At 36.6% G+C, this 20,471-nt stretch overlaps 1 protein-coding gene and 1 long non-coding RNA gene across 5 annotated transcripts in view; one reads left to right on the top strand and one right to left on the bottom strand.

The window, feature by feature from the left end:
• KLHL3 (kelch like family member 3) overlaps positions 1-20,471 on the top strand; it is a 238,162-nt gene that overhangs the window by 16,949 nt on the left and 200,742 nt on the right. For all 4 annotated transcript variants that reach the window (XM_032476820.1, XM_032476819.1, XM_032476817.1 and 1 more), the window contains exon 2: positions 6,860-7,019. In XM_032476820.1, the coding sequence (XP_032332711.1) occupies positions 6,940-7,019 (80 nt within the window). In that variant the 5' untranslated portion in view covers positions 6,860-6,939. The remainder of the gene's footprint in view (positions 1-6,859; positions 7,020-20,471) is intronic.
• Positions 9,779-15,211, bottom strand: LOC106729066. Its single transcript, XR_004318731.1, has 2 exons — positions 14,729-15,211; positions 9,779-9,852 (listed from the first exon to the last, which is right to left on the bottom strand). It is a non-coding gene; the product is annotated as an uncharacterized LOC106729066 (long non-coding RNA).

Raw genomic sequence — 20,471 nt, 5'->3', positions numbered from 1 at the left:
AACAATATCTCAGATGTCTTAGTGATATTTAAGGAGTGGGATTACTTGAGCTTCTCTTACAGGGCTCTTTATTTTAGATGCGAATTTTGACTATGAGTTTAGCAAGCTCATGTAGGGAGAAGAGCAGTGAATTGGGAAATGGGAAGAAGTGTAAAGAAAACTCAATTTCTTTTTTGTGGTGGGGATTTTGAATTTTCCCTGTTGAAGAAAGGACTAAAAGGGAACTAGTGTTCTAAGACTGACATTCTACCCAGTAAGACCTCCAGAAATAAACCCAGTGATGGGTGGGCTCCAGATTGATTTGTATTGGATAGTTGTTCATCTGAAGGCCGTGTTTTTTTCTCTTGCCAAATAGGAGTCGAGGTAGAGTGGGGTTCATACAGTTTGTTACAAGAGAAAGAGTGTGTCTGGGCAAAGGCAGGAGAGCAGGGTGAAGGAGTCATGTCACTGGGAAGGTGGGGTAGTGGAAAAAAATGATTTGGTTTCTTTAGCAAGTTCTCTGAATGAGATTTGCCTCCTAGACCTTATGCTTTTATTCTAAAAGAGCTTTGAAACACTAAACAAGCAGTCTATACAATTAGGGCTCTGTACTGGTAAACTTCTATATCTCCTTTGCTCCTTACAGTTACACAGTTTCGTTTCTCTTTTCACTCAGGAGACCTTCTTGGTATTTAGGTTTCCATTTTTATGTAGGGAAGCAAATAATTACAGAGGAAGAAACATTCAAATCAACAAGAGGTGGTGGAAAGGGGTAGGTAACTTGAGAATCAGTCCCATCGAGTGGAATTCTCCCTATTTAATGGCTTCAGCTTTGATATGCTTCTGTTGTTTAAAGCGTAACTATTTATTCCCCTCCCTCCTGGGTACCCCAGTCCTGGTTTAATTACTGTGTACATTAGGGTCCAATGAATCGGTGTTTGAGCATATATGAGCCATTTAAAATTCTTCACAGCTGACCATTCTTCCTTTGGCGTTCAGAGAAGGTTTGATAACTGCCACCTGGGCATGCAGCCATTCCTTAGCAGAAAAGACATACTTGGCTTGATGAGTAGGCGTTTGTCTACAAAGTCTTATTTCAGGAATCTGCTAAAATGTTTCTCCACATCTGCTTACTGTTATTTCACATTCCATTAATAGGGACAAAGCCTTTCAATCCAAATTAGAGAGACTTAAAATGTAAATGCAAGTGACAATAACAATAACAAGAATAACTGGCACATACAGCATTTACTATGAGTCAGGCCCTATTCTAGGCACTTTAAATGTCGTATATGTGACTGTTATTTGGTTCTTCCCAGGAACAGGGTTTGATTGAGATATACCTTACCAGCCAAGTAGGGAAGATGCCTAGGACAAATTTAAATTCCCAATTTTGCATTGGGCAGATTCTAAATGCTCTATAGTTGAGGAAGAACTTTAGTTTTATTTAGTCTTTATCCTTTAAGCTTAGCCTCTTCTTTCCCACGGGCCTTTGTAAGCTACAATGTCCAGCACAGAGTGGTAGCTGCATGGTACATCTAGGCTAAGGTTCTTGCTACAATTAGGGGATCAAGGGATGGTTCAGTAGGAAAGGTAAGTAAGTAAGATATTTTTTAATGACATCATTCTCAGAAGTTAAGGATATATATATTCAGTAATCTACTATGAATCTTTTTTATACCTTTTAATGTTTGGTTTGCATTTTTGAAATGGTATTTTGTGTTTCTTCACAAATATGGCTGTTTGAATGGCTTAGTTGCTTATTTGAGAAGAATCATCCTAAAACTGAAAGAATTAAGATCGGTGAACCCTATTCCAGCCTGCTCCCAAAGGCAACTTTTTCCATTTCTTTAAATTATGAGTACAGGCCTCTGGTAAATCATTCTAATGCCTAACGAAATGTAGGTAACTTCCTACTATCTCAGATGTTTCCTACTGAAACATTTCCTGCTGCATATCCAGGGAATTCCTTCTTGTCCCATCATCAGTAGAAGGGTAGCTATTTTAACTGTCACTCACTAGTCCCTTCTTCATACATAGTCCTTGTATTTTAAAATGTGAAGTGTATAGCAGTTGTGAAAGTGGTACTGTGAGCATCTTCTAAGGTCAGAGGTCAGATATGTCTGTTGACGGTAATTTCTGCCGTATTGACTGAGAAGGAAACTATCATATTGAGTATGAAAGGACTAAAGAGAGAAGAATGTTTTATTTATTTTTCAGGTTATGCATGGTTCACTACGATTACTGAAGTTCTGCATAGACATATAGCAAAAGGGAATCCCACTGTAGCACTCATAGTTTGAAATATCCATTCTTGCACTTGACTCAATCATATTCTTCTCAAGCAAGAAATAATAATGGACACTCCACTGGGTTTGGAGTCAAACAGTAAAAATGATAACATTAATTTGGTTAATGTTCTACAACTTTCTAGACACATTAACCTTTTTATTATCTATTTTGGAGACCTAAGTGTGAGTGCCCACTCTACCACATACTTGCTGTGTAACCTTAGACAAGTTGCTTAAACTCTCTGAACTGTAATAATTAACTGAAAAATAACTTTAATAATTAATAAAAAATAAAAAAACTGTTTTACTAACCTAAATCAGGTTGCTGAGAGACTCAAATGAAACAGGAAATCATATAATGGACTACTATGTGACATAATATATCTCCTCAACTAGGTTAAATTTTTTTCTGAGGGAGAGACTCTTTATTACTTACCTTGCCTAGGACAATGTAGCTCATAGTAGACATTCGGTAAAAACTTCTTAAACTTTCATGGAACTTTTACTGGATAATTTCCCCCACAAATGATTTTGTTAATGAAAATGATGGTAATTGCATAGAAAAGATACTATATTGTAAATTCAAGGTCTTTTTAAGTCCTCAATGCTCACTACTAAACATAGGTACTCATGGAGGAAAATTTTGGATGAGTGTTGGCTATTTTCCCAAGGCAAGTGTAGTGCAGAAATTGACAAAACTCATAGAATGTTCTTAATAAATGTCTGTTGAATAAATTGCAGTCTTACTTATTTTCCCACACACCCATTCTTCCTTGACCCCACAAGGAGTCTTTATTTGTAGGAGTAGTTACTTCTTAGGCAACTAGAGATCCCATAAGCTAAAGGGGTTCCAGGGGACCAACTGAGAAATCACCGTCATGGGGTGTTATTGGAGATACACTGATCCTGATAAAAAAGCAATGCAGTGAAGTAATAGCTACTATTTTTGAATTCCTACTGTGTACTTCACATACATTGTTCTAGGTCTGTTAGTCTCCCAAGTCCAAACTTTCCCTTTCTGCCTTCATTGCAAGAAACGTTGAAGAAGTACCTATCCCAAGGTCGTGGAAGCATGAAGAACCAGCCCTCAATAATATGAGCCAGTCATCTACAGTTTTTGTCATTTGTAGCATAAGGAACATCAGATAGATGACCTTTGATTCTGTCCATCTCTAACTTGATGTATTTCTCTCACTTAATAAACCCAAATAGTACTCACAAAATCTAAAAAGAGATTCCAGTACCTTCGTATTTTGTTACTAACAGAGGCTACATTTAGTTGTCCTAGGTAAGTGGTCAAGAAGACCGGTTAAGTTTTATTAAAGATATTGAGCCTAAAGGTAACTTTAGGCTGGTGAAATATTTAGTGGATTGTGTTAGATAAAAGAAAAAATTTAAATGACTTTTGAAGTATCAACGTGCAGGTTTTAAAAAAAATCAGTATTTTTGTTTGTGGTTTGTGTTTGGGAAGTAGGGATGGTGGTGGATGGTGTTTTAAACATAGCCTGATTGGCAGAGCCACTCTACTGTATTATCTTTCCGTTTATACGTTTGTTCTCTAAATGCAAGGACAATTCTGTCTATATTCCAAGACTGACTAAGAAAAAAACCTCTATCACAAAATGTTTTACATATTTATATTGAGGTAACACACTGAATTCTATTTTGGGAAAAGATTCCACTTCTTCAAAATCTTTTGCCATTTCATCATTGCTGATTTTTGTTTTCAGTAAGTCTCTGTATCAAACCCTTAAATGTGGATCTAAGCACATAACTTACTATTTCGGCCCTGGTAAAATGCATGATGGAATGTAATAGAGAAATGACAGAAATAAAGTGCTTCTTCTCAGAATGCAAGCTCTCTGAGGCAGGAGCTTTGTCCTGTTCACTGTTCTATCTATAGAACCAAGAGCAATTGTTGAATGAGCGAATGTTAGGTCTGTCTGCCCTTACCATTGTGGTGGTAGCTCACAGGAATTTTCATTGATGGTGCAAAAATCTTCCTTTGGAACGTCGATCTCATGTTCAGTGTGACTGGCTGTTTCAGGAAGAGTTGGCATAAGGTTTATTGAGGTATTGTCTGGAGTTTTGTCCTTTGTGTAGCTGTCACTGCTCCAGGGAAAGGAGGCCAGTTTTGGGGAAAATTTCCTCCTGTGTAACTTTGGAGAACTCTCTGATTTCTCCACTTCCTTTCCTTCTGGAAAATATAATTAGTCACCAGGTCAAATAGAAATAGAGAATATTCTTCTTGGCTCAGAGGTGAATTTGAGCAGGGCGATCCTGAGGAATAATTACCTGGGGAAACAGAGAGTCTTGCTGTGGAGACTGCAGTCCCAGCCTCATTTTCTGCAATACACTTAAATTCCCCAGAGTCTTCAGGAAATGCTTCTGTGATAATCAAGGTACAGACTTCCTCTGGAAAGGGAAGAGATTCAACTTGACCAGAGTACTTGAATGCCCCATATTAACAAACAAACAGTGTGGGAGGATGTCAGGGAGAGTAGGCGCTAGGAATAAATAGGGTATTCCTGAGATTTAAAAAAAAAATCCATCTGATTAGATTTTTGTCATTGAGTGGGCTCATAAAGATAAATCTTAAAAATACAACCTAAAATAATCCCAGCATGGTGCCTATCACCTGCTTCTTAGGCACATCTGTCTTCTCTACTTGGCTATGAGTTTCTTGAAAGCAGGGATTATACTTTATTCCTCGACTTGCATATTTCTGTAAGCTTGAGGGGTTAGCATAAAGGAACCATAGAAAGATTTTTCTGAACTGACCTAAAAATTATCATTGCCATGGTAATTAGACCTAATGTTAGTACAATGATGGCCACTGTGTGATGGGCAGAACACCTACATTCAGTGTGGATGTTTGATGTCAGGACACTTCCTTACTGCCTCTGTGTATAGCTCACAAGGCACCAATAATACACCAAGTGGAATTAGAGGAAGAACGCATGCCCTGAGGGCATGGAAGGGCCAAGAATGGAACCTGGCCGTACCCTGTCTATAGTAAATACATGTTGAATGAATGAATGAATGAACAAATACAGTGATAAATTCCAATTATCTTGCTGCTTCTGTTGTGTCAGTTCAAGAGTTGGCATAAGGTAGCCTCAAAACTCCTCCAGAAGGCAAAAGTAATGTAGCAGACAAAGTCTTCTAATGCTAAATTTGATTTAATTATTATTATCAAGATGCTGAAAAATTGTGCTTACCAGGAATGGGTGATAAACAAGCTTCTGAAAGATAAAAGAAGAGAATAGAGAGAGAATTTAAATGACAATTTAGTTGGGAGAAGCGACCATGTATATATGAGAAATAACTTGAAGCAAATACAACGTTGACAGTAATTTTGAGTCAGATGATAAATTCTGTAGAAACTCAGAAAAGGTGCATAATAGAATGAACACTTGGCAGGGTGCTAGAAAAACTGTGTTTCAGTTCTGTTCTACCATTAAATTGCTCTGTGATTTTGTAAAAATTACTTCTCTGGGCCTTAGTTCTTCATGTCTAACATGAAGGTAAGACTATATAACATCTCTTCTCTGAGTGAGAACTGTTGCTGAAACACTAATCCTAAGGAGGTCTCTTTCTCCTGAGAAAATCCTTTTCTTTTAATCTAATTAAAATTGAATATTACATTATAAAAATACTATAGAATTCCTGTAAAAAAATACACAAAAGGTTAATAGTCTTCTCTGGGTGGTGAGAATATTAGTAATTTTATATTTATTCTTTTTTATAATATATTTTTCTAGATTTATTATAATAAATTTATATTCCTTTAGTTTCAGAAAATGCAAGTAATGTAATTTTGAAACTAACATCATATTGTGTAATAGAGATATTTCTTCCTAAATGTGATGTGCAAATGTTCAGTTGTTTTGAATTAATATTTAAGTGGATATATTTTCTTTGCTTGGTGTAAGAACTATCTTGGTCTTGAACCTGGGCTGCAGTGTTTATTAGCTTTGTGACCTTTGGCAAGGTGTTAAGCATTTCTAATTTCAGTTTGCTTGCTTATAAAATGGAATTGATAACACATACCTCAAAATATTGATGTGAGGATGAAAAATTGTTTATATTTAAACTCAGTGTTTAGCATGAGGTAGGTCATCATACTTGTTACCCTTTTCCAAATTAATTATTTGGTAGGAAGCTGATACAACAAACTATTTAGAAAGTTATGCATCGGTTTCATTTGTTTTACTCTTTAAAAAATATGTTTATTCTCACATTTTTTCTTGTTTGTATGCCAAGAACTCATTAGGAAGATAATTAAGATTAATCTATGAAACTAATCTGGTATTTTTACAGCTATTAAAACTACTGATTCATCAAAACAAAACAGCTTTTTTTCTTTTTTGGTTGTTTATGTTGAGGAATCATTTAGATTTGAAATAACAATTGTTTCACAGTAGAAATTTCTGAACCTGTAACAAATCAGCTATTAAACATTAAAACATGAATTAGATTTCGGGGTTACTCGGAGTGAAAAGTAAATTGAAAATCTTATCACTGTACTTTTCCTCAGAATTCGGAAGTCGTCTGAGTCTGCTATCTGCTCTTTCTCTCTGTACCAGTGAACTTGAACTGTGGCTGTGGCCTGGACTCGACATTCAAACACGACAAACTGTCCTCTGGTTGTAGAGATGTCTTGAAGATGCTGAAGAACAAACGCAGAATTCACAGAATGGAAGAAACTGTTTCACCATATACAGCGGTTTGGGATGCCAGTTGCAGGTAAGTGTGCATGCATTTTCATAGTAAGTACTGACAACCGACTATACTTTAAAACAAGGAGCTTGCTGAGCATCTTTTGTGCTTTATAGTGTACATAAGTATATAACTTTACAGTTAGGTATAAGTTATTTTCATCTTAATTTCATGGAGTTATTTAGTGAGAAAGTTGTTATTTCCCCAGGAGCCATTTTTCACAATAGAAAACAGATTAGTTGGAAAGTCTTCACTTTGTTGTATTATTTTATTGAATACCTCATAGTCACAGATTTAATCTTTATTGTTGGTCAAGTAGCATGGGAAGTATTGTAATTTAAGAATTCTGAATCATGACTTAGAGGACTTGGGCCAAAATCTCAGCTCTGACATTAGCTGGTTAAAACCTGTCATAGGAACTTGGAAGACTCCTATACTTTGTGGAACTCAAGTTCTTTGTGCAATAGGGCTAGCAGAATGTTCAGTGTACTTGAGGGTTTGAAGGTCATGTCAGAGAAGTAATCTGGAGACTTTCTTTTAAAAATGAAGAGTTATATTGATATATAAAAAGTATTTATTAACAATAGCTAGTGCAGTCTCATAATGCATACATGAATGGGTGGCATTTGTGGTAAATTTACCCCTTAAATCCTATTTTCCCTCCTCTCCTATTCCCAGCTCCAGGGTCCTCTAGAATGTAGAGTTAAATTTCAGATTGTAACTTGGTCCTCAGACCAGAGAGGGTCTGAGGTCCTTCTGTCAGATGAGACCTAGTTAGGACTTAATGACCACCAGCCCAGCCTTTGAGCCTGATGCCCAGTCAGGGCTGCATATCATGGGGAAAGGAATGCAGAAGAGGAGACATGGAAATAATAGACGCATGTGCTTCATAGCATCTGCTTAAAGTGAGCTTCCAGAATTGATAGTCTTAATCTTAATGACATTGTTTCCTGTGCCTCCCATCCTGTATCTGGTATAGTTTAAGACCCTGCCCTGCTTTTCATACCTTGGACTAGCAATGAGCAATAGTTTTGGTTCTGCAAGGTTTGGAAACTGGAGGACAGAGAGCCCAGAGAAGATAACAGCCTTGGCTTGCTTTAACCAGCTGATTGAATCCTGCTATTTCCAGTGGGTAAGAGAGAAGGCTTTTCAATCCTGCTCTCTGACTGTGACCCAAGCAGGAAATAGACATGGCTTTGCTCATTGACTTCTTCAGAAGAGCATCTTATACCAGTTAAGAGAATCTGATGAATCTTGAGGTCAGGCAGAGCATAGTCTGCTTGGAAAGGATAGTCTAAGCACTGCCTTCCAGAGCTGGAGGATTGACACAGAGCAGAAGTCTAAAGAGCATAGAAAAAACCATGAGTTGCTCTGTGAAGTTGAACAATAATTTCACCCTTCTTGGGACTTGGTTTTCTCATATATAAAATAATTATAATCTCTGAGGTCCTTTTTAGTGTCCTCTTTCCTTCTTCCTACCTCTTTGATAATGCCTAAAATTTAACTATAAAATCTAAACCCCATCATGCAGTGTGGATAGGTTACCTTGGTAAATACAGGGGCTACAATGCAAGTGGATCCTGACAGGCTGCTGCAGGGACTCTGCATCTGGTTTAAGAAATAGAAGAGACACTATCATCCGTATTGTCAAGGCCCTGAAACCTAGGTGCATGGTGGCTGTGGACTAACTGGATCAGTTTTAGCTGCTACCACCTACACCCTAAGTTTCCTTTATGAAAAGCATGATGCTCCTAATTTAAATGTCAGCTTGGATGTCTGTTCCAGTGCCACCCTTTTTCCTCTCTCCTCTAGCATTCCATCAGCTGAGCTGATCAAATTGCACCATCTGGGTGATTACATTTGGGAAATGAATATTGGCAGTTATTTAGAGACTATGTATTAAAGGTTTAAATAACTTCTAAATTTTACTGGCTAGATTTGTTCCCTCCTCCATACAGTTGTTCTTGTATCTTTAGGTTTTTGAAAAAGCATTTCCCTTTTTTTTAATTAATAAAGAATTCATTCCTTGGATAGTTGGAATATTCTATTATGAGACTGAGCTCCTAGAAACCAACTGTCCCTTATGCTCTGTCACACAGACAAATGGCCAACCCACAGAACTACCATGGAGTTATTTCTGAGACCTATGGATTTCTTTCTTCTTCTTTCTGAGGTCATACTGCTGGAGGGTCTCCCCATGTTTACTTTTCAAGAAAGTTAACATTGTTTCCTTCCTCTCTAGACCTGTGTCTTCATTACAAGAACCCCTCAGAAGGCTTTAAAACTGTACCTACCCTCTGGGGGTCAATACACAGCGGCTGAACTAAGGTAGAATAACTTGATCTGATATTGGAGGTTTCGTTAATGGGGGAACTGATGGTCAGAGATACTTTAGTGGTTTTTTTCTTTATCCTGTGGGGAAAACAAAACCAAATACAATCCAGTTAAAGAGAGATTAGCGATGGCTTTGGTAGAAATGCCTCACTGTATACATTTGAATATATGACATTTTTACCTTTAATCCTTATTTTTCTTTTGATTTGCATAATAATTTTAGTTTTGGGCCAGTTATTAGTGGATTGTGGCTTCTAATAGTTTTGCTTTAAATTTCCCTTGTCTTAGTCCCATAATCAGTGGGCTATTACTAAACACTTAAATTGTGCAGAAGAAATAACTTATAAAGCAAATAATCACTTCAAAGTTTGTCTGGGAAATTGACTGGTGTATTTTTTTTTAATTCTCCCTATGTTCATATGCAACAAACGCACATTCACATTTTGTACTTACTCTGACATTTCTGTTGCATATTGCAAGCATAATCCCAGAGAGAAAACGTTTTCTTACTTCCTTGTGTACCTACCTACAAGAAAGAAAAATAAATTCTATCTAAATCTCACTGGAATTTAATGAAATTTAGTTCAAGTATATTGCATTCACGCTAGAACCAGCAAATTAATCACAAATAGCAGGTCAATCCAGAACACCTGAATTCTTGAGTAAGGATGGAACTGCTTTAATATTCTCAGTGTAAAAATTCCAGATGTTTACCTTTACAGAGCTGTAGCACTTGCACCCAGAAGAGGTGCGGAGTCACTTTCCAGAAGTATCATTTTAGAGGGCATACATTAGTGTCTGTGAATTTGTGTTTTGATCTGAAGTCTTCAGCATATTTGTTACAATGAGAAATCCATTGAACCTAGTTAAACTTAAAAGCTTTTGCATAGCAAAGGAAACCATCAACAGAACAAAAAGATGACTTACTGAATGGGAGAAAATATTTGCAAATTATCTGACTGATAAGGGGTGAATTGCCAAAGTATATAAACAGCTGATACAATTCAGCATCAAAAAAAGCCAAACAACTTGATTTAAAAAAGGGCAGATTTGAATAGACATTTTCCAGACAGTAAATATAAATAGCCAAGAGGCACATGAAAAGATGTTCAATATCATTAATCATCAGGGAAATGCAAATCAAAACCACAATGAGACATCACCTCATGACTGTCAGAATGGTTTTATCATCGAAAAGAACATAAATAACAAATGTTGGCAAAGATGTGGAGAGGGGGGAACCTGAATATGCTTTTGGTGGGAATGTAAATAGATGCATCCACTGTGGAAAACAGTATGGAGGTTTCTCAAAAAAATTAAAAATAGAATTATCATATGACCCAGAAATTCCACTCCTGGGTGTGGAAACAAAAACACTAATTTGAAAAGATACATGCACCACAGTGTTCATAACAGCATTATTTACATTTGACAACATATAGAAGCAACCTATGTGTCTATCAACACATGAATGGGTAAAGAAGATGTGAGAGATATATATCTCAATAATATATAAAATGGAATACTACTCAGCCATAAAAAGAAGGAAATTTTCACATTTGCAACAACATGGATGGACCTGGAAGGCATTATGCTAAGTGAAATAAGTCAGACAGAAAGACAAACACTGTATAATTTCACTTATATGTGGAATCTAAAAACTACAACAAACTAATGAATATAACCAAAAAAAAGCAGACTCACGGCTATAGAGGACAAATTAGTGGTTACCAGTGTGGAGAGGGGAGCTGGGAGGGGCAGTATAGGAGTAGAGGATTATGAGATATAAACTATTATGTATAAAATAAGCTATAAGGATATACTGTACAACACAGGGAATATAGAAAATATTTTCTAATAACTATAAATGGAGTATAACCTTTAAAATTGTGAATCACTATATTGTACACCTGTAATATATAATACTGTACATCAACTGTAACTCGATAAAAAAGAAATCCATTGAAACATATTACTATGTTTACTATAAGGAGGGATGTCAGTGTTCGTATTACCTCTGTAAGAACTTTGTAAAAAAATGTCTCAGTTCTTAGGGTTGGGAATAATTGGGCTTCTCCTGTGCTACTAGTTTAGTTTTTCCTTATAGGTACTGTGGATCTTAATATTGGTTGTATTCCTCTCTGCATTAGCTACTTGAAAGTCTGACATTCACTTCATAGCCAACAATTCAACAGAGATTGGAGTCAGGATCTCCTAAATTTGCAGCCTGATACTCTCCCCCCATACCTATAATAATTTATTTACTTAAAGCAACATTTAGATCACATGACTCCACAAAGAATTTTTGTTGCAAGTCAGAAGAGGTAGATTAGAAGATGCAGACTAGCCTGATTAACAAAATATCGTAATTTCCAGGAATAGAAGTAGGTTTATGGAAATAGAATGAAATTGTAACTAATTCCAAAAAATCCAGGCTATGCAGTCACTTCATACTACAGGGCTTTAATGAAAATAAAATAATTCCCACTTTAAAAAGTCTTTTATGTATTTGATACCATCAATAAGACTAGATTTATCTAACTCAGTATATAATCCTGTAATACTTGGTGTCTTTTTTCAGTCTTTAAAAACTCCTTTATCATCTTGTAATTTTATAACCATTTTAAGTTTAATTTGCATTAGACTAAGATTTCAGTGATGTTAAAGATTTACTAATACTGTTTCATGTTTCATTTCTTAAGATGCATAATGGCTACAGAATGTAAATTTTATTATTTAAACTGTGTATATATGCTATATTTACATACTTTATTTATGTATATATAAATACAATATATTTAATTTTATATATTGTGTATATAGTATTTTCTAATAAATTTGTAAGATTAAAATAAATCCATAAACTGGAACTTCCTTTTTTTTTTTCAGTTTCAGTTTTATTAGGTAAAAGTGATACAGTTCGACGATACATATACAATATATTGCATGTAAATACATATATATAGTATATTGCACTCTAAAAAATTTACGTATATATATACTGTTCATTGTTTCCTAAAGTTTAGAGTTTTAACTTTTTAAAAAATTCATGTATTTATTTTATAATATACTCTTTAAATTGAAGTGTAGTTAATGTACAATATTATATGTTACACGTACACAATATAGTAATTCACAATTTTTAAAGGTTATACTCCATTTATAGTTATTATAAAATGTTAGGTATATTCCTCATGTTGTACAATACATCCTTGTAGCCTATTTTATACCTGATAATTTGCACTTCTCAATCCTCCACCTCCATCTTGCCCCTCCCTCTTCCCTCTCCCCACTGGTAACTACAATGGAACTGCTTTTTTTTTAAAGGGTTAGTTGGTTGTTTTTTTTATTTACAAAGAACAGATAAAATTATTCTTTGGTTGTTCAGAAGAAGTTAGCTTTAGTTCTGTGAGTGTAGGAGAGCTAAAAGGATTGCAAACATGCACAGATTACCTTTTTATCCAACACTGGGCACAAAAAGAATATATATCTACAGACTCAAACCTTGATGTATTGGCTGTATTTATTTGACGTGGATCATTTTTCTAATGAAGGAAAACTTCAGAAACACTCAAACTCTTGAATTGGTAAGTACTTCTTGATATCTCCTATGCCAAGACCCCAGAAGCAACACAAAGTTTAGAGTTAGCTGGCACAATGCAACTATATGAAAAACTCAATAGTTCAAAAGATGCATGGTAATAAAATAGGTGCCATCTTGGTAATACCGTAAGACATCAGAAACACTAATAAGACATTAACTAGTGCCATGACATTGCTGGACAGCATGTAATCACCCCACAGGCTGTTGGAATTAAATGCTATGACTTGAGAGGAAACAGGAGCTTGACTGGTCTGGGAAATCTTCCTGCCTACAGTGGACCTTCAACTGAATTTTGAAGAATGTTAAAATTGGAAAAGATGAAGTATGTATATGTATGAGTTAGAGATGGGAATTAGGGGGTGAATAGTGGTGAGGGATGGATAGAAAAAGGAAGTAACATTTATGGAACAGTAAACTGTGTGCCAATACCGTGCTTTTCCCTTTATGTCACATGTGGGAAAAGTATTCCATAACCATTCAATGGTGTAGAATGCTCTGGGATCAGATTGCCTGGATTTACCATTCATTAAGTATATTAGGTTTCTCTCTAAGCCTCAGTTTCTCAATCTGTAAAATAGGCACAATAATAGTGTTTATTTCTAGGGTTGTTTTGAGGATTAAATGAGATAGCCCACAAAAGCACATAACTCGTATTTGTGCCACGTATCAGGCACTTAATAAATATTAGCTGCTATTATTATCGTGATGGTGATGGTTATATGTTGATCTAGGTGAAGTTTCACCTTTCCACAGAGGTTTCTAATCTAGCTGTCTTTGGTTTTTCTTCTCTTGTGAACTTACAACCCCTGTAATATACTTTTGTTTTTAATTATTTACTATCGTGTACTTTCATTTGGAAGCCCCTTAAGATCAGGGTCTTTTCGTATGTCTCCCTTCCCCAAAGTGTCTAGTGCGGTGCCGAGCACTGTAGGTGTGGAGCTGATTGATTTTATTGATTATCACATAAGGGAATGCTCTTAATAATTGCCTTAGGATGTGCCTGTGTTGGTTTGTGCTATTTCCCTCAACTTCATCCCACAAATAAAAGCAGTTGATATAGAAAGATTCCTCCTCTTCTGACCTTGGAAGTAAGTCCTCACACCATAGCAGCCATCTTAGGTAAAGTTAATGAATCACAGAATTGCAGACCAAGAGAAGACATGGGAAATCTTGTCTGACATCTTCAAAGAACAAAACTCTAAGGGTCGGAGAGGTTATATATTTGCTCAAGGTCATGCAGTCTGTTGGTAGAAGAGTCAGGATTAGAATCCAGATCTCCTATTTTCTAGTATAATCCAGATAGGCTTCTAGCAAATGGACTCTGTATTACCAGATACATGTCAAACTGGAGACATTAGTCTGAGTAGTTGAGATTGTAGTGACTTTTTTCTTTTATCAGGATAGAGTGTTTTTATGGTTTTGAATATACTGGGTAATAGATCAGTCTTTTTGCTTTGTATATTAGTTCCTTGGGGGAGAGATGTATCTGTTTTGTTTATTCTTGTATCCCTAGTGCCTAGAATAGTGCCAGGCACCTAGGAGATGCTCAATAAATATTTGTTGAATGAATTAATCTGCTTTGTTAGCAATATTGCTTGAGACGTCAGTTGAGAATGTTTGTGGCTTCTAGAGATTCTAACCTCTAAGTGTCAGACCCTGTAAAGAAACCTTATAAACAAAAGCAGGGAAACTCTGACTGTGGCGGAAAGATAAAAAATGAAATGCTTCCCTTCATGGGAAGAGAAATATTAAGTGAAAGTATATATGAAGCATTTTGAACTTCTTGAAAGAAACATACCTTACAAATAAATATAAGATCAGTTGGTTCAAGAGGCTAGAATTTCCCCTAAGCCCCTTGGCATATCTTGAAGGAGAAGCTGGAAAACATCAACAGAATAGTTCGGTGGTGGATGAGATTCAGATTTTTGCCCACCTTGAAGTTGTCCTGTTTCCCCAGGCTAAAATGAAAAAAGAAAATCCAGTCCTTACGAAGGGAAGATCATACTGGCCCCCATCATTCCAGATGTTTCCTATTCTAGGCATTAAACAATCAAATTTCATGGAAAAGGCACCAGACAGCCCATGCTGTAATTTAATACACAGGGTAGAGGCAGGGCTGGACTTCCCATCTTCTGTCCATGATCTTCCAACCAGTGAAAGGAGACAGTGATAACTAACAGAACCATGAAATGCCCTGAATCTAACTGTGGAATATGCCACTTGTAAGCATGAGTTAAATAATTTGTGTCTGAAGATCATATAGAAATGGATAAAAATATAGAGAGGCCAGGTAGTGTGGAAGAGAGAACACTAATTCAGGATTGAGGAAATCTAGATTTTGGTTCTAGATCTGTCATTAATTAGTTATATGACTTTGGGGGTCTCAGTTATCTCATGTCTAATGAGAAATGAGGAGTGAGATGGTCCCTAAGGTTTCTTCTAGATCTGTTTATTCTTTTTAAATATTTTTAAAATTTCAGAGTCTGATCATGTTTTGAAATCTATGATTTTCCTAATTACCAGAATAGATGAAATTCCATCAGGATAAGAGAAAGAAAGATGAACATTGTAGCTAAAAGCAAAAGCAGTCAGCACTTAGGCCTGTGGCTTAGACTGCCACTCCAGAAAGCAGAGGTTTGAAAGATGAGCTGAGCTTTAGGAATTACTTAAACAGTTTAAAATGTTATTTGTCTATGAAAACAAACCTTTCAGAACTCATTTGGGTAAGTGATAAAACCAAACCAAAGAACCACCCCTCTTCCTTCCAGAAAAGGAATCATTTCTAAAAGAAAGCTCACTCTTAAATATTGAGTTCTCTTGCTAAACCCACCGTAGTCTTTGTATTTGATTCTCCTGTATTTTCCTCTAGGGGATAGAAAAGAAGGTTTTCAGAAAGAAGAAAACCTTTTGCTCGACTGCTGTGAAATAACAACACACTCTAGAGTAACAAAATGAAAATGTGGATTCAGAATATGTGTCAGCCCTGCATGTGACCTGTCCTGAAGTGTTCCTTGATTTTAGGTAGCACTGGGGATGTCCTTGAAGTAAAAAATAGCTAGGGATTTTACTTTGGTAATGAGTTATGCTAGCAGGCTTCATGTCTCACGTAAATGGTAACCTTTGCTGAGTGTAACCCTAGCTCTTTGTAAAGAGAACAGAATTAGACACCACCAAATGAAGAGTCTAAGATCTTGGCAGTCTTATCCTGGAAAGATGACAGGATACATAGAGATCATGAACAATGATGAGGCCCTTATAACATTGCCTGAACGAGGAGGTCTGCACAGTTATACTAGCTTCATGGGTATAATGTAGGTTCAGTGGTCTAAGAAGTAGAACATTAGACCTGCTTAAAAGTAAACAACTGAAGAATTTGATAGTAGCTACGTTAGGCAAAAATTGAGGAAGGAGAAATGAGGTAAGGCAGGGTAGGAACACACAATGTTTCAAATGTTTCAAAACGTCACCTTAGTGAGGATACTTAGTGAAAATTCACACAGTAAGCTAAACTTGGTGCATTCTTTTTAAATGTTACTTATTTAATTTGATGGAGAAGTTTATTGTGCTGTTCCAAGTTTTTGTTTGCCTATTTTTATGACTTAGTGTGTATTTTAAATATTCATATCCTATTTGATAACAAATGCCGTACTAAGTAAACTTTATTCACAGAAAGATAATTAATTTGAAGTATCCACTAAGTCACAGGTATTGTGGAAGACATTTGTTTTTCATTTTATATTATTCCTGACTGAGAAAGAGGAGGGAGAAAAAATAGTTGAGGAAGGGGGTACATGAGTTAAGATAGAAAAGGAGTTGTGAGTTGTGTATGTGTATGATGATTTCCATCACTTTTTGAACTTCTACACTTTGTGGTCTACTGGTGTCAGTCCCTGCAAAAATGAATTTGACTTGTGAAGATATTTAAGCTATTTTAGAGAAGATTGTAGTTGACATTGACTGAGTATTTTGATGATGGTTTTGAATAATTCTTAATGATGTTTTCGTAAGCAGGAAATTCTAAAAATGCGCCTTACCATTTCTTCCCCAGTTTTCCTAGACCATTTTCCAGCAACAGTGGGTTTTAATTTTTCCAAATCTCTTTATCCGTTTACCATACTGCCTTCATGTTTGGCCATTTCTTTGTCTTTTGTTCTTTTTCTCTGCTGCTTTTTAGAAAAAGAAATCACCTGTTTTAATTTTCAACACGATTAAACTAATGTGAAGAGTAAGCTGTTGTTTTCTAGGTGGCTAGAAATTTTACTTGATTACATTCAACGTTTTGCCTCTTCCCAGTGTTTTGTTTAATTTCTTGATTTTATACAGTGCCAAGGATATCTGTGCCAAGGAGATTATCAATCACGTCTCTCCATGTTAGAGTAAAATACTCACTGTCCTGGTTCTCATGGTTTCTCCAATAACTAAATGGTGTTTTGATACAATACTCTAACTAGCTTACAGATTTCTATTTGAATACCTATGGATCCAATAGATATGGATGTATCTATTTGGATATATTTATTTAGATTTCTATTTGGGTATCTATCCTGTTGTTAAGGTCCACATTGTTCCTGGCCTTTCTCAGACTGCTTCTCCATCAGAAAATATGATGCCTGATCATGAGTTAGGAATGTTACTACTTCCTCCCCATGATGCTGAGATCCTAGTGGGCTTAGGAACAACTGAGACATGTCTTGAAACTCTTGCTCACTGAGGAACTCTTTTAGGGCATATGGTCTTTCTCCTGTGGCTTGATGTTTTAGGTCAGGAATTTGAGAAGCATTAGCTGGCTAGCTCCATGTGTTTTCAACTGGGGCAGCTGGGCCTAGAGAGTGCATTTTTCCAAGATGGTTTCTTCACTCATGTATCTGGCACCCTGATGCTACCTGGCCTCTCTTTCCACATGATGTCTCATCCTCCAGGGCCTTTCCATATGGCTTGGGCTTTTCACAGCATGGTGACCTCAGGGTAGTTGGATTTATCCCATGGAGGCTTTGGGTTCTAAGAGCAAGTGTTCCAAGAATTATCTCTCTCTTTTAAAGAAAAACTTTCTCCACTTTATTTTGTTATGACTTCTTGGACCCTCAGTTATGACAATACAGAAACCAGTATTAAAAGATCCAATTTGTAGAATTCTCTATAAAAAATTCAGAGCTCAGGGCTCAAATACTAAGATAAATAGATATTTGGTTTGAGTTATGTGGCAGGCCACTTTTTATTTTGTTTTGTTAGAGAACTTTCAAATTTAGCTAAAGATTGGGTTTAAGGTCTTTTTCCCCTTATTGAGGATAAAATATTGAAACTGAACCAGCCCTGGGTCAAAGGAGCAGTGGTGGCAGAGACCTGAACTCCAGGAGAAAAATCTGCAGCACTTCTGGTCTCATTCTTCATTCAGCACCCGCAGTGACTGTACTGATGCGACATGTCAGGAGAAAAGCTGCCTAGAGTTAAGAGTCTTACTGTCTTGGAAGCAATCAACAATTTTCAATCCAACTTTTGGCAAATTGACGATGTTTGTATTTTGCAGGCTTTTCTCACCCATTTTGTCTGTCCCTCGCTGCCCAGAACCTCTTCTTGCACACACTTTATAGTGTTTTATTCCTTTAGACTTAGACCTCCAAAATTATTACACCCTCAAGGACACATCTATACTGACTTGTTTTATATCAATCCTCTGATAGACTGGTTTAGACAAAGACAGAAATTTCTCCACGAAGACATTCCACTCCTCCATTTGTCATTAAACAGAAAGAGCCATTACCTGAACCCAAATGAAACCCTCTCTGGTGGTGGCATTCTGAAGCAGACAGGCCAGTTGGCAAGTCATCTTGGAGGTGGGGGAGATTAGATTTCTTATAATGTCTTTCATATCCTGCTAAATTCAGAGGAGACTGATATTTAACCCTAAAACTTTTATTTCCTTTGATATTTAACCTAAAATAGAAAGAGGATGTTTGTCCTTTTTGATGCCACTGGCTTAAGTACCTAAGTTTTTATGTTATAAGGTCATGCTCGATTTTTGAAAGAGTATGTTCCATTTCTGGCTGCCCTACACACACATGCAGAATTATTGCCAAAAGGAATGCTGTATGCACAAGGACAGCTAAGACCGACCACATACTGTCATTAGCTGGGAGTCAGGTTACGCACCACACGCACAGCAGCATGTGTTGGAGCTATGTGTAACTAGAAGAGTCCTAGAGAGGAAAATTTGTAGCATTAAACAGGCTTTGCAAATTAAAAAAAAAGATTATGTACACCAGTCCTCTCTGTACTTGGTTTTTAACAACTTAAAAGGAGGTTAATCACCAGCACTGTACTGATGACTTTACATGCATTATCTCATTCACTCTCCACAATACACAAGATATAGAGATATTAGTATTCTCATTTTACAAATCAGGAAACATAAGCTTAGAGAGGTTACACAATTGCCCAAAGCCACATAGCTAGTAAGCAGTGAGGCCAGGAATAAAATCACAGTCCATCTCTAGGACAGAGAGCTTTGAACTTCTACCACAGGAAGTATACTTCCTTGGCTTGTGTACTTCTTGGGAAATAGGAGGAAAGGGGACTAGGTTCTAAGGAAAAGCCTAACCTTTGGGTTTAGGAGGGACCTTATAAGGTTGTGAACAGAAATATCCATTAATAATCTTCTCATATACAGGACACCGGGTCAGAAATTTAACTTTGACAGTGGTCTCTCTTTACTTCTTAGATATATAAGAAATTATATGTGGTGTTCAGATAAATAGAATTGGACAATGTGTAAAAAGCTGTTTCAAAGTGTGAGAGTTGTGTGGTAACTGTATTGATTCCATTTGGGGTTGTGAAATAGCTTTGGGTCAAAGCTTCAAAGACCCATAACCAGAGACTTTGGCAGAGGCAGAACTGAAAGTGTGTTTGGTAAATAAAAATACTAAGAGTCCCAAATGGAACGTTCTCACTAGATCCAGCCCTGTCACTACAGAATATGATGTAGTGATAACCCGTTTCAGTTTTCTCAGGAAAATTACCGAAGAATACACAAGGGGAGGAGACAATGGTGATTAGGGTGGGTTAGCAGGACCTCATTCTTCTCTAACTTTCTTCTTTTAGCACAGTTTAATTTAACTCGTTGTCACCTTGGCAATGCTCAACTGTGTGAAAGTCTGAGATGCTGAGTACAGAGTAGGGGAGAAAAGTGTGACAGTGACAAACTTGTGGAGGCAAAGGGCAGTTGAAAGTGCCAGGAGATGAAAGGGTCATGATAGTAGGCACATGTGTAGAGCAGGAGATTTTCAAGGAGGTTATAGAGACGCTGGGGTTTAGAGAGAACTGAGAGAGAAAGTCAGGCTTTGCAGCTTCAGACTTAATCTCAGGACTGTCCCTGGTCCCTCCAGTCATGTTTGGGACAGTGCAAAAATGATGTCCCCCTCAAGCATAGAATCTTTTACAGTTAGAGCCGCAGATGATCTTGGAGCCCATCAGGTTAAAGGGGACTTATACTGACTGTCTAGTTCATCCCAAAACAGCATTGCTATTTATGTCAGACTTTATCACCC

The sequence above is a fragment of the Camelus ferus genome, chromosome 3, assembly GCF_009834535.1.
Source record: "Camelus ferus isolate YT-003-E chromosome 3, BCGSAC_Cfer_1.0, whole genome shotgun sequence".
Classification (NCBI taxonomy): domain Eukaryota; kingdom Metazoa; phylum Chordata; class Mammalia; order Artiodactyla; family Camelidae; genus Camelus; species Camelus ferus.
The sequence above is the reverse complement of the archived record's forward strand: the minus strand, read 5'-3'. Positions and strand labels throughout refer to the sequence as shown.